This window comes from Bidens hawaiensis, unplaced genomic scaffold (assembly GCF_021521415.1).
Source record: "Bidens hawaiensis isolate Kalapana, Puna unplaced genomic scaffold, B.hawaiensis_p1.1 tig00015792_1, whole genome shotgun sequence".
NCBI lineage: Eukaryota > Viridiplantae > Streptophyta > Magnoliopsida > Asterales > Asteraceae > Bidens > Bidens hawaiensis.
The window spans coordinates 289,916-302,706 of NW_027492411.1; the positions used below are offsets into that span (position 1 = coordinate 289,916).

General features: G+C 34.8%; 1 protein-coding gene and 1 pseudogene across 1 annotated transcript; both read right to left on the reverse strand.

The window, feature by feature from the left end:
• LOC143549798 (LRR receptor-like serine/threonine-protein kinase RPK2) overlaps positions 1-8,663 on the reverse strand; it is a 75,672-nt pseudogene extending 67,009 nt beyond the window's left edge.
• Positions 8,664-9,306: 643 nt separating this feature from the next.
• LOC143549799 (UDP-glycosyltransferase 83A1-like) lies at positions 9,307-11,076 on the reverse strand. The gene is made up of 2 exons (XM_077040605.1): positions 10,280-11,076; positions 9,307-10,202 (listed from the first exon to the last, which is right to left on the reverse strand). Exons 1-2 carry the CDS (start codon positions 10,746-10,748, stop codon positions 9,307-9,309), a joined length of 1,365 nt encoding a protein of 454 aa, XP_076896720.1. The 5' UTR covers positions 10,749-11,076.
• Positions 11,077-12,791: the final 1,715 nt, after the last annotated feature.

The window sequence follows — 12,791 nt, forward strand, 5'->3', positions numbered from 1 at the left end:
GTCAAGAAATCATCATACATAATTCATATAAGGCATACACTTACCACTTAAGGTAAGCGTATTAACTATCACATCGAGTATGCACACAGCCCCGAAAACATAACAATGAAGTGGGGTTAGAAACACACCTGAACTCGATTACGTTCACCGTTAATTGTTAATCCTTTCCTTAGCTGAGCTCGACTACCTGTATAACAATTACACGTATCAATTAACTATCACTACTCACATCGCGTTTCTAGTCTAGTTATAACCCTCAACGAACGGGGGTCCAGGGGCAGCGCCCCTGGCAGCGGGGTCTAGGGGTGGCAGCCCCTGGATGGGGTCGAACGGCAGCCCCTAGCAGGGTCCAATGGAAAATTTTTGTTTCCATTAACTGTCTTATCACATTTGCCATTAGAATTTTGAATCATTAATTAATTTGCTACTTAAAAGTTCAAGGGCTTCTTTGTAATTAAATCATTCTTTTTCTAAGTTTAGGGATCATTCTGTCCTTTTGTTAAACTTCTAGTTCGTTACATTGCTCTTAACGAATTGGCTTATCTTAGCGAACTGGTCCTTGTAACGAATTGAACCCTTTAACGAACTGGTTAGTAAACAAATTGGACCTTATAACGAACTAGTCCTTTGACGAATCAGTTCATGTAGCGAATCAGTCCATGTAATGAAATGGACCTTCCAATTCGTTATCTCCTTTAACGAATGACTATAACGAATCAAGGGTGATTCGTTATCTTTTCCCTTAACGAATTGAACACGAACTGAAGCTAGTCCGCTATGCTTTCTTTAACGAATTACTTGGCGAATCACCCCTAGTTCGTTAAATCCTCGTAAACGAATTAGGGTTAGATCAGAGAATGTCATAAACATTCTCTGGCATTCCCTTACCTTGTACATACTTTCCGACGCCGCCCTTCCGGCGCCGTCGCCAGAAAAACGCGGTTTCGCCGGTAAAACAAGTTTTGGCTCGTTTTTCACCGTTTTTCGCCCCGTTCGATCCAGATCTGAGCTAGGGTGATCCCTAAGCTCATCTTAGGTTCGGTTTATACCTGATTTCACCCGGATCTCGTGACTTAAACGGATTAACGGTGTCTGCTCGTCGTTTCGTGACCATATCTAACGGGTTTAAGCTCATATAACATAATACTATCATTACCTTGAATCGGGATTGGTTTTCTATCTTGGATCGGCTAGAGAAAGGAGAGAAATTAGAGAGAGAGCTTACGTGTGTGTTTTGGTGGTGTATGGAATATGTGTAAAATGAATTAAATGGGTGATTAATGGTTTATATAATTATGGATCATGGGCTTAAGCCCATGGTCTTTTCCTCTTTCCTTCATAACCAAGTCCACAACTCATATCCATTTAACCCAACATTAGCCCGACTCATAATAAATTCTCATTTTATTAACCGAAACTAGAAAACGGGATGTTACATCTATGAACTTATTGGGAGATGGAAGCCGAACCAAAACCGAACTCTTGTTTAAAGACTTTATTTTTAACCTTTTGGGTGTAAAACTTAAGTTTCTTCAATTACAAATTATTATACAAGTTCTTGGATATTTGGGCATGTGGAAACCATCAATGAACTATTTGTGAGATGGAAACCGAACCAAACCGAACTAAACCGATTTTCACTCGCTTAAGACACACCAGTGTGTTTTTAGCTATCAAGACTTGTATATTTCTTAAAAAATAGTTTACAAACTGATTTTAATTATTTTCTTAAGTACTTGAAAATGTTGGATCCAACTTGCTCTCATAACAAAGTTTGGACCGACAAAACCGAACACTCGCTTAACGTACATTGATAGTTCTAAAACAATAGATCTACATACTTGGTTAAGTCTTATTAAGTTTTATTGAGTTATCTCATAACATTCATTATTTTGGAAAGTTAACTTTGAGTTTGACCAATTATCAACACCCGAAACACTCGTTAAAACCCGTTTTAGTATCTTTATTCCAAAGGAACTTGCATTCTTGCATTTTACCCACCTTATTACTCAACATTGGTTGAGTAAATATTAAGGTTAGATACTTTAACCCGGTTTCGAGCAAACTTACATTTTTAAAGGGTTATTATTATAAATTCGTAAATAATTACATTTTAAACCATAAACTTTAAATTGTTGCATTTTTTTATCATTTATTCCATTTAAAGACTTCCTAGACAACCTTTCAAATACAAGACTTCCTTTCACCTAAACCTTGCCCATTAAACCTCATCCTTCCAGTTACCCGTTATTTTACCGATCAAGTTTATAACTTGAAAGTGAGTACTTTCATACCCCGTTTTTCTATCTTTTATTTTGGGGGTGACATTTCATACTTATTCAAACTAAATGCTTTATACTTGAGTCTTAAACCACAAACATTATTGTATACTTTACTTAAATAATTGTTCGATTTGATGTTCTATGATTATATGCTTATGTGTTTATCGCTTTTGGTTGGTGGAACTATAAAATCCTAGACTACTTTGAATCCCCTTGTAGCAAGGTGCCGTTAACGTAATGCAATTAACGATAACTATAAAATCCTAGACTATTTGGCATCCCCTCATAGCTAGGTGTCGCTAACGTAATTCTATTAGCGATATCTATTTATCAAGTTATTGCTTTTATTTATCGTTTTGTATACATGTTTTGTGGCATTTCCTTACTATATACTATATGCTCAACATATGAATTTCTCACTAAACTTTGTGTTGATAAACTTTATTTTATGAAATGTTACAGGTTTGACTTTGGTTGACTCGAGAACTTGACGGAAAACGTTATCAAGACTATTAGGATATTAGAAAAACGAACAATATATATATGTTTACTTGTACTCAGTTTGTTTTGTATGAACAAGTTATATGATTGTTTATTGATTTATAAAATAAATGAGTTGATTAAATATTGTCACTTTAAATAGTGTCTTGTGATTTGGGCAATCCGTTGCATCACGGCATGTTTCGCCGCCTTTGGTCGGGGTGTGACACTGATTATGACCCGTATATATACCGAGGGGTCATATATGAGTTAAATATATATTATAGTGGCTAACATATTGATATTTAGGCCTCAGCACGTTTAAAACCATTTAAACGAAAAAGGTTTCGTTTAACAATACGCTATGAGTTTAAACGCAACCGTTAACACCAAAACGAGCATTATAGCATCCGTTAAGCCGAAAAAGATTTATAAAACACTTATATAACACGTTTTAAGCAATCCGTGAAAATATTTTGGGTTTTTACAACAACTTAAAATGTTTTTATTATTTTGCAAAAATGAGTCGAAAAACGTCCGTTTTCGCGCTGTTTTTCGCACCCAAACTATTTTCTCGCTAAAAACCGAACCCGAACTAAATTTGGACCGATATTAAAACCTGGCACAAAAACCAAGACAAATTGGACTAGAGAGGAGGTCCAAATGGGGCCCAAGACTTGCGGCCGCCAATATTGAAGCCCCTCCCCCCTCTAATATATATTTTGTTGTTTCTTGATTTTTCTCAAGTTCTTTCACACTAAACCAATTTTTCCTAGGCACTTTTCTTCATAAACCTATGAAAACATCAAGGTAAATCTTAATTTTTATGAACTTTCAATCATGTTTTAATCAAATTTTAATCATATAAACATGTCTTGATTAGTAATAAACATGTTTAACCATTCAAAAACCCTAAAAATCACCTAAAATCATGTTTTGATGTTAAACATGTTTACAAAGCAGAACTATATAGGTTTTTTTACCAAAAACACGGATTAGAACGCTAATATAACGTTTTTACTTTTTAAAAGTTCGGTTTGAAACCCTAAGCGAAACCCTAATTAACAAGGCTGGACTATGGATGATATATGCTTTTTTTGTGTTATATGATATTAAGATACACTGAATTTGTGACCCAAGACCCGAAGAGTCGATAAAACCACCAAAAACTATCGAAAACCGAAAAGGTAATTACCGTATTACTCGTTTAGGGGGGCTGTTTGTGATTCGATTGTGATGTGCTTGTTTTTAGATTTTGAAACATTTCATGAACATTATGGATCATATAAATGAGTCCCTGTTCAAATTTGGTAAATTTTCGATAAACGGAGAATATTTGGCGAATTTATTACTGTTTATTAGCGTTATTTGGGAAAAATAGGTAACCTTCATTAAACATTTGGGACTCAAAATGTTATGTTAAGATCACTGGTAAAATTTTGGATCATTTGGAGATGTCTATGTATAAGTTGTGCATTTGTGTTTTTATCGAGTTTTAACAGTCGAAAAATGCACAAAAGGATATTTTGGTCAAAGAATTAGGTTCTGGGAATGATACAGGGGTTGTGTTATGGTATTGTGACCATTTAGACAAATTATAGGATTTTTTTTGGGAATCATTGGGTATAAACGGGTTATTTATCAGTTAATTATAACACATAAAATGAATTTTTATAAATAAATAGTTAAGTACAAAAATTCTAAAAATATTTTTATAAAATTCTACAGATTTTACTTTATTTTTACAAAAATTCTCATAATTTATATGTAATTACATAAATGGTTATGATTATTTGAAGATTTAAATTATATATGTTTTGACGAAACCAGCAGTTTTGTGTTCAACGAACTGACTGGTATATCAAAACATCAAAAGTGGTCAAATATCATAGTTTTGGATGAAATTAATAAAAACGAACTTTTTACAAGATTTCCGGACATTTCGGGTGAATTGTACGCGTTTTTTACAATCAAACACGTATGAAAACGGAAACGAACCCTGCGATCAATTTAGATACCGAAGCTTTAAACTTCTTTAATAAATCAAATAATTTTATAAAACAGTATGTTTACTTAAGTTTGTGTGATCTTACCTACTTCCTAAACGCGTAAATGATCAACTTGGCTAGGCACGAAAAACGATGCAACTGAGCCAAATACGGTTTTAAACATTTCATAACATACAACGTCACAATCTAAGACTACTAGCATGTTCTGGGCGTAACAGCTATACCCAGACTAGTTATACAACCCAATTTAGTTTAAAGATTGTACTAGTGTTAACCGTACTATACCGATTATAGGATACAAGCTATAGTCGAGACATTATACATACTACGCGTGTAGTCGATCACTACTACGATAAGGTGAGTTTCATGACCCCACTTTCTAAACTGTTTTACGAACTTTTGGGATGGAAATCGTGTTTATATATGCGTACATACTTGAAACTTGTGATGATGTGAATTATATAAGTACTAACACTTGAAAGTCACCACAAACACAAGTGATTAACTTCGCGCCGGTGACGTGGGGATTGTCACACCTCAACCTAAGGCGGAAATGCCGGGGCGAACTGATTGCTCACGGCTTTTTAAAGGTTACTATCAAGCAAGATTAATAAATGACAATATCTATTTAATTTATTTATTATCAAACAACATTCATATACAACAAATAAAGAAAATTACAAATACAAAACCAACTATTCTTGTATATGTTTTATCCTAAAGTCATCTCTATGTGAGCTTCAGTTCGCTAAGCAATCCAAATCTATAACCTGCAAATGCGTACAAAATATATGTTTGTCAACAACACATGTTGAGTGAGTAGATCACCAGTTTGGACACAAAAAATAATAATAATAATAATAATATATAATGATATAAGTGAATAAAAATAGGCAAAACTGTTATCTGTGAGTATAACCAATTAAACCATAGCACATACATAAACAATCAACCATAAAGAAAGGTCTAAACCGTTGCCATGCGAATGGGCATTGGTTATCAAAAATGAGGTGTCGGTGAAACCATTGCCAACGCGATCGGGCTCCGGCCACTACGACGGTCGTATGATCATACTATAATGAGATTATGTTGGACCTCTCTGAATGCGATTCAAGTAAGCAAGTAAGCAAATAGCAAGTAACAGGCAATCATTCAATTGATACACGACACAAAGATCACAGTTTGCGTTTGAGAAATAATAAGATAAATAATATGATAAATGGTACGCAAGTGTCCCCAAAACATTTGAAAACAAGTAAAATAGGGGAGTGATTACTCACCTGATCGGATGAACGGAGTACAAATGAGGATCATGTGAGAAAGATAAATCCTTCGGGATATACCGTCAAGGATTCCTAATTAAAATAATATAATATTTAGAATTGATTAATAATGAGATAACATGATTTGATGAATTAAGATTTCGATGTGATTTAAGTTATGTTTTGGGGTCGAGATGTATTACTTGAATGATCGATTAATCTCTATGGTCATTGTTATTAATAGTCTTATTAATTATAAATTCCCAAAAGTACCCATGATATATAATTAAATACCTAAATAAGTTAATTAATATAAGATGTGTTTGAAATAATAAAGTCTAAATTAAATAAATAACTAGGTATACGAATTAAATAAAATAATTTGATGAATATAACTTGAGATATACTTCGAATACGAACAAATTATTAATTCTGTGTAAATAAATAAATATAACATATATTAAGATAAATTTTGTTTAAATCTTTTAACTAAACCTATTTAATACATCTATTAATATAATATAAATATTTGTAAAATTAATATAAACAAATTTATAAAGACGTTCAAAGATAAGAAAACACCAATATTGATGTCGGGTTTTAATAAAGTCACGATGGTTTAATATTATTAAAAATATATACTTAAAATATATACGTACATATATATATATATACGTAAATGAAAACTTTCAAACAGGTTTGACAATAAACATAAGCTAATGATGTTTGTTTTCATAAGTTATTATTTATTTACAGTTAATTATTTAATTATCAATTATTAAAATTAGTTATATTAATTACAAAAACAACTGAAAGTAAATAAATTCTAAAGACCCCTGGTGGCCGGATTCGAACCCGCGACCACCAAGTCCCAATACACAGGCATTACCAACTGTGTTAACGTTACAGCTGATTATTAAACGGAAACAGTCTCTTTTAATCATAAACATACAGGAACCCCTAACCCTTATAAACCCTAGATCTGAAATCGATCAATTCGTTTGATTTTATCTAAATCAATGTTAGGGCTTTTGTAATACAGAGCAAGACGATTTCTATGAATATAATAATTACCTTAAACGACGACATATTGAGGTTGAATTGTGAGTTGCAGATGACGGCCAAAGGATGAACAAGCTGGGCCGATTGTGAGACTTATATCAAAATTAAACGTGGGGTTTATGGTCGCGAGGCAGCAGGGCAGATGAAGGCAAGTTGAATTGAATTTTAAATAACTGTAAGTCGTAAAATAACCCTATGCTATAAACGGGTTTTCGCTAATACGTAAATGAGATCAAAAGATCGTATATTCCATATTTAACGTGTCGGTGTGATACAAATTACTCAAATAAACAATCCCCAATAATCAATTCCATGTTTAGGGCGAAAATTATGGTCCAAGGTATTAAACGGGTCACGGTTATGGATTCAAATATGGGTTATGAGTCTTGGGTTTGGGTTAAAATAAAATATTTAAATTAGGTTTGCTAAAAAGTCCCTATAATTTTAGTGTGGATATAAAATGAGGTTAAAGTATAGTGTAGGGTGAAAATTGCATATTAACCAAAGTTATTTATATAAAATACATAATTATAGTAAACAATAAATAATAAAATATTATTAAATTTAATAAATGCGAAGTTTTGTTAATTAGAATACCCGAAAGCGAAAACGGGTCGGGTATTAGATATATAATATATTAGTTTGAAAAACTCGAGTTGTTACATGGATAGTAAGTACTATTGGTTTGACAAACCCAACCTGACAGGGCCGGAGGGGTATGCCGGAACATGTTAACCCAGTTGCACATTGTCATTTAATCTTATTACATTATGCTATGTGGTGCTAGAAATAGTACATACTTGGGGCAAAGTGGCTGTTAAATGCCAACGGGAGTACATGGGCAAGGGTGGCCATGCGTTTAGCTCGTTTCGGTTTCATTTGTGGCTTAGTATAAAAATATCATACACATACATACATACATGCATACATACATACATACATACATGCATACATACATGCATACATACATACATGCTACATACATACATACATACATACATACATACAGTGAACTTTATGAACTCGTATATTGATTTTCGTTCTTACTCGTGAAACATGAAACTCACCAACTAAACGTAGTTGACCCGTTTTAACATGCTTTTCAGGTGAGCCAAAGTTGGAATGATTGCTACGTGCTCGGTGTTATAAACTAAAGTTGAATCGTTGTAAATTGCAAGTACATAGTAATGAATAAGAAGCCCAAGAACTGGTTATCTGTTTTCACTTAGTTTATAAACTTAGTACCAACCAATGTAATATGATGTAAATTAGTTTGTTGAATTTCTTTATAAACAATGTGATTGATACCGGAGTTATCTGTTACATTCCCGTATTACGCTTCCGCAACTACCTAGTCGGGGTGTGACAACACGTGACCCCGATCCACTAACAATGATCCGAATTGGTTAAACCCAATTCTCTAACACTCCGGTAGGATCCGAAACGGCGGATTTGAACTCCAGAAATGCTGATTTGTTTGAATCATTGGCGGATACAAGAAAGCAAGATGAAGTGAAGATGATTGATAAAATGAGTAATTGGTTGATCGGTTTTGGAACATTGTCCATTACTGGAACCCTATCGAGGGTTCGAAGAAGAAAGATTGAACAGTGGGGCTTCATTGAATAACCGCGGTTGTAAGTTTGTTTTTAGCATGCAATTCATTTTCATTTCATTTTCGGTTAGTCCGCTGCGTCGTTAGCCCTTTATGAATAGCAATTTTGAAAAAGAATCAAACTTTAACCTCGTTCGCCTTAATAACATGATGTTGGATTAGAATAACAAGATTGAGTTTGCTATTCAAAATGGGGTTACGACATAACTTGTTGTTTGTTAATCTGTCACTTTATTGCAATGTAACTAATTTGTAGTTAATGAAAATGCTATTTTGTAAAAAAAAAAGTGAACTCAAAAAATTATACCACTAAAACAATCACATTTTATTTAAACAGGAGAAAAATATAAATAGCTATTACAAAGAACACACAATCGGTGGTAAAATACTACGACTAGGACTCTATATGCCATAGTTATTAAAGATAAAACATAAGATGAATACCCAAATTAAATGACGAGACAAGATGAACATGACTGATTTAAATATTTAAGAGATAAATCGGCAAATCATAAATTTTAAATTATAACTTTTAACAACTTTAAAAGGTGAGCATCATATATCATGTGTAGGTTTCTTTCACGAGACAAGGATCATTAATCATTTCCTTCCTTTACCCAATCAATGAACTTGTTGAGATATGTGTTGGAGGAATTTCCTGCAAGTAGGCAATCCACCACTTTTTCTTGCAAATTCAAGGCATTTTCTTTGATTGTTTTGTTGATGAGCAGCTGCTCTAATTTACTCTTGATTTCTTCACGTGTAACAATAGATGTTTCATCTTGGTTCAAACGTACACCAGTTTTCCAGATATCACATATGTATGTTTTGTTAAAAAACTGATCAGCAAAGTATGGCCAGCACAAGAAAGGAACGCCATTGCTGACACCTTCCATCGTAGAGTTCCAACCACAATGACTTACGAAGCAAGCAATTGAAGGATGGTTTAAGACCTCCTGCTGAGGTGCCCAGCTGACTATTTTCCCAAGAGTGCATATTCTCTCCAAGTAGCCACTTGGGTAGACATAGTCCATACCACCACTTGTACCGGGTCGAACAACCCACAAGAATGGTCTTTTGGTATCCTCAAGTGCTTGTGCCAACTCTTCAAATTGAAGTTGGTCAAAAATTGTGAAGCTCCCAAATGCCACATATATGACGGAGCTGAGCGGCTGTTGATCAAGCCATGTTAGGCAAGTATAGTCTTCATTCCAGAAGTGGCCTACTTGATTTGTGGATGTGTTGGTCGCCAAAAGTGGACCAATTGGCAACATCTTTGGAAATAGGGTGAACGCTCCCGGCTCTAGCACCATGGTTGAATTGCAAATTATGTGGTCTGCTGCTTCCGCGGCTTCCATACCACCAAGAATTGAGAAATCGAAGATAATTTGGTTTGTGGTTGGGTCACCTACACACGCCCATATAAAATTTGCAGGGTCCATGAATGGCATGGAAGTTGATAGTTGAACCGTTTCATTCTTTAAAGGTACTCCTAAAAGAAAACTTAAATTATTACATTTGATGCCAAGGTAACTATTAGTTATGTAAGTCAATAAAAGGTAATCTCACCTCTACTGTTTATGACTTCATCGTCCTTAAGCTTTTGAACGCTCATGATCATGGCTAAAACAGCAGCCGAGCAGGGACAAAAGACTGCTAGTCTAATGCCCATCTTCCGAGCAACTCTTGAAACCCATCCCATGTAACAATCGGCAATAATGCACGTAATTTTCTCATCCTCGTTTTTATTAATATCGTTTATCAGCTCTTCTAGTTTGGTTGGCATGAGTTGAAACATTGTTTTTGTCAACTTCCCAAGGTCATTCCTATCGTCACCTGGTTCCACCCCGTCTGAAATCGAAACCATTTGCATCCCATCAATCTCTGAACACGCACTCATAACTCGTTTGTGAGTGAACTCTGTGTTCACAAACGTGACCTTGAGACCGTTGCTAGTGAAGCAACGTGCTGCCTCCATAAGAGGAATCACATGGCCTTGTGCCGGATAAGGTATTGCTAGAACATGTATATTTTTCATTTTTGTTTCAATTGAGTGTTTAGAAAGGCCAATGTTTTACACTTAAAATGACTCCTATGTCATTCCAACGTGTATAAATAATTGAGGTTCCAACTTGTCACTTTAATAATATATAAAATTTAAATATTCATATTCGTTCCCCCTGGCACTCAACGGATTGCCCAACCATCGTTTGAAACGTGAAAAATGAAAACTGAACAATAAAAAAAAAAGAGCAGGTTACAGTCGAAGTCACTAGCTACCTCTATGACTGTTCTTTGAGTTGTACTTTGGGCATTCATATTTCGAGTTTCTCTGCCTCTCTGGTTGGGTTTAAAAAATTTTAATTTAGAAACACACTCCGACCATAATCTCTCTATGTAGTGGCAAAGTTTGGATAAAAACGCTAGGATGGCCGGACTCAATACATATAAAAAAAATTTACAAAATAGTGTGGTTGGAACAAAATAGTTTGGCCTTGATCTCCCTGGAACTTTTCGTGATCCATAGATGTGTTCTTCGGCTCCCCCGAACTCGACTACTCTGTGACCATGTCCCCGACCATTCACTCGGTCATATGAACTCGCATAACCACTCCTTTGGCTGCAATCCCGGTCATCTAATCGAGCGAACAACAATCTTTCTTGATCATCTCTTTTGACTTTTGAACACCAATCAAAACCAAAAACTCCTTTTTTTTCTTCTTGTACGTTATCCTCCGAGAGCTCCTTTATAAGCCGCAAATAATCACTTAACACGAACAACCTTTACAATAACCCAGAACGGAAACCAACTTGTTTCCAAGTTATCGTAGCGCGAACAACCTACTCGTTGTCCTCGTTACAATACCCACGCTGCTGCTCCGACGTAGTGGTACGGCCGCTACTGGAACGAACTCTTAATCGTCGATCTCCTTCTCGAACACGACTTTGATCGATAACACCAAGAGCGTAACCGCTCTGATACCAATTCAAGTCCCGGGTCGATAATAAAAAACGAACTAAACGAATAACCCTCGTTTATATTAATCAGAAAATCTAACTCTAAAAACTGATTACAATCTCTCTCAAACCCTAACTCGGTTTGACTCTTGATGAACCCTAACTCGGTTACATCTAGATGAACCCTAACTCGGTTACATCTAGATGAACCCTAACTCGATTACATCTCATGTGTGTCTCTAGATTAACCCTAACTCGGTTACACCTCACACCATCATCTATAATGTCTAACCATGACATGCTTATATAGACTAACCTAACTTTCTAGCCAAGACATTACCAATTCTAATTACAATACAATTAGGAAACATAACGAAATTAGGAAACATAACCAACTATGACCGACTTGTCATTATTCGCCCCTCAAGTTCACCGACTTGTAAATTGAGTCCGAAATTACTTCCAACACATTATCATCTTCACCTGTAGAATCGATTGATCAACACCTTTAGAATAAACAAACTTGAAATCAACTCGTAGAATTAGTAGAATAAGCAATTACAACTAGAATAAACATAGAATTTTAAATAGATGAAAAAATCGAAGAGTCTATAATGGAATACTAAACGATGGAATGTGTCGCACACTAATAGTACTAGGGTATAAATTGCAAAACGAGTTTTTCGTTTATACCCGAAGCCCATAAAGAGTAACCATACCGGATTAATATGGTTCAAGTTCTGGGTTCATGGATACGAGTACTTACGGGTTTGGGTTAACAGCCTTTCGGGCTGGGTTTCAGGTTAAGAATAAAAGTGGCAGGCCTAGCTACCTCGTTTGAAAGAATCGTCTACCACTACCCAAACCGGTATAAGAGACATTTTGTTGTGACCAAAAAATGATATTGTCCAAAGCAAAAGCCGTTGTCGTTAATTTGTGACGATAGAACTTTGGATGTTATTCTGTTTAGGTCGTAGTTGCAAACCATATAATTGAAAGAAAAATATGATCAGTTAAATCTGTCGCTATTTCTAGTTGAAAGAAAATTTTTATTATTTTTGTCGTTAAATTGTTAGAGAATATTGTAGAAGAATATATTATTAGAGTTCTAGTATAATAGTGT

Coding starts and splice junctions, on each gene's coding strand:
- LOC143549799 (XM_077040605.1), bottom strand. CDS start 10,748: ATGAAAAATATACATGTTCTAGCAATACCTTATCCGGCACAAGGCCAT. Junction 10,203..10,279: donor TGAAGTCATAAACAGTAGAG/GTGAGATTACCT, acceptor GTTTTCTTTTAG/GAGTACCTTTAAAGAATGAA.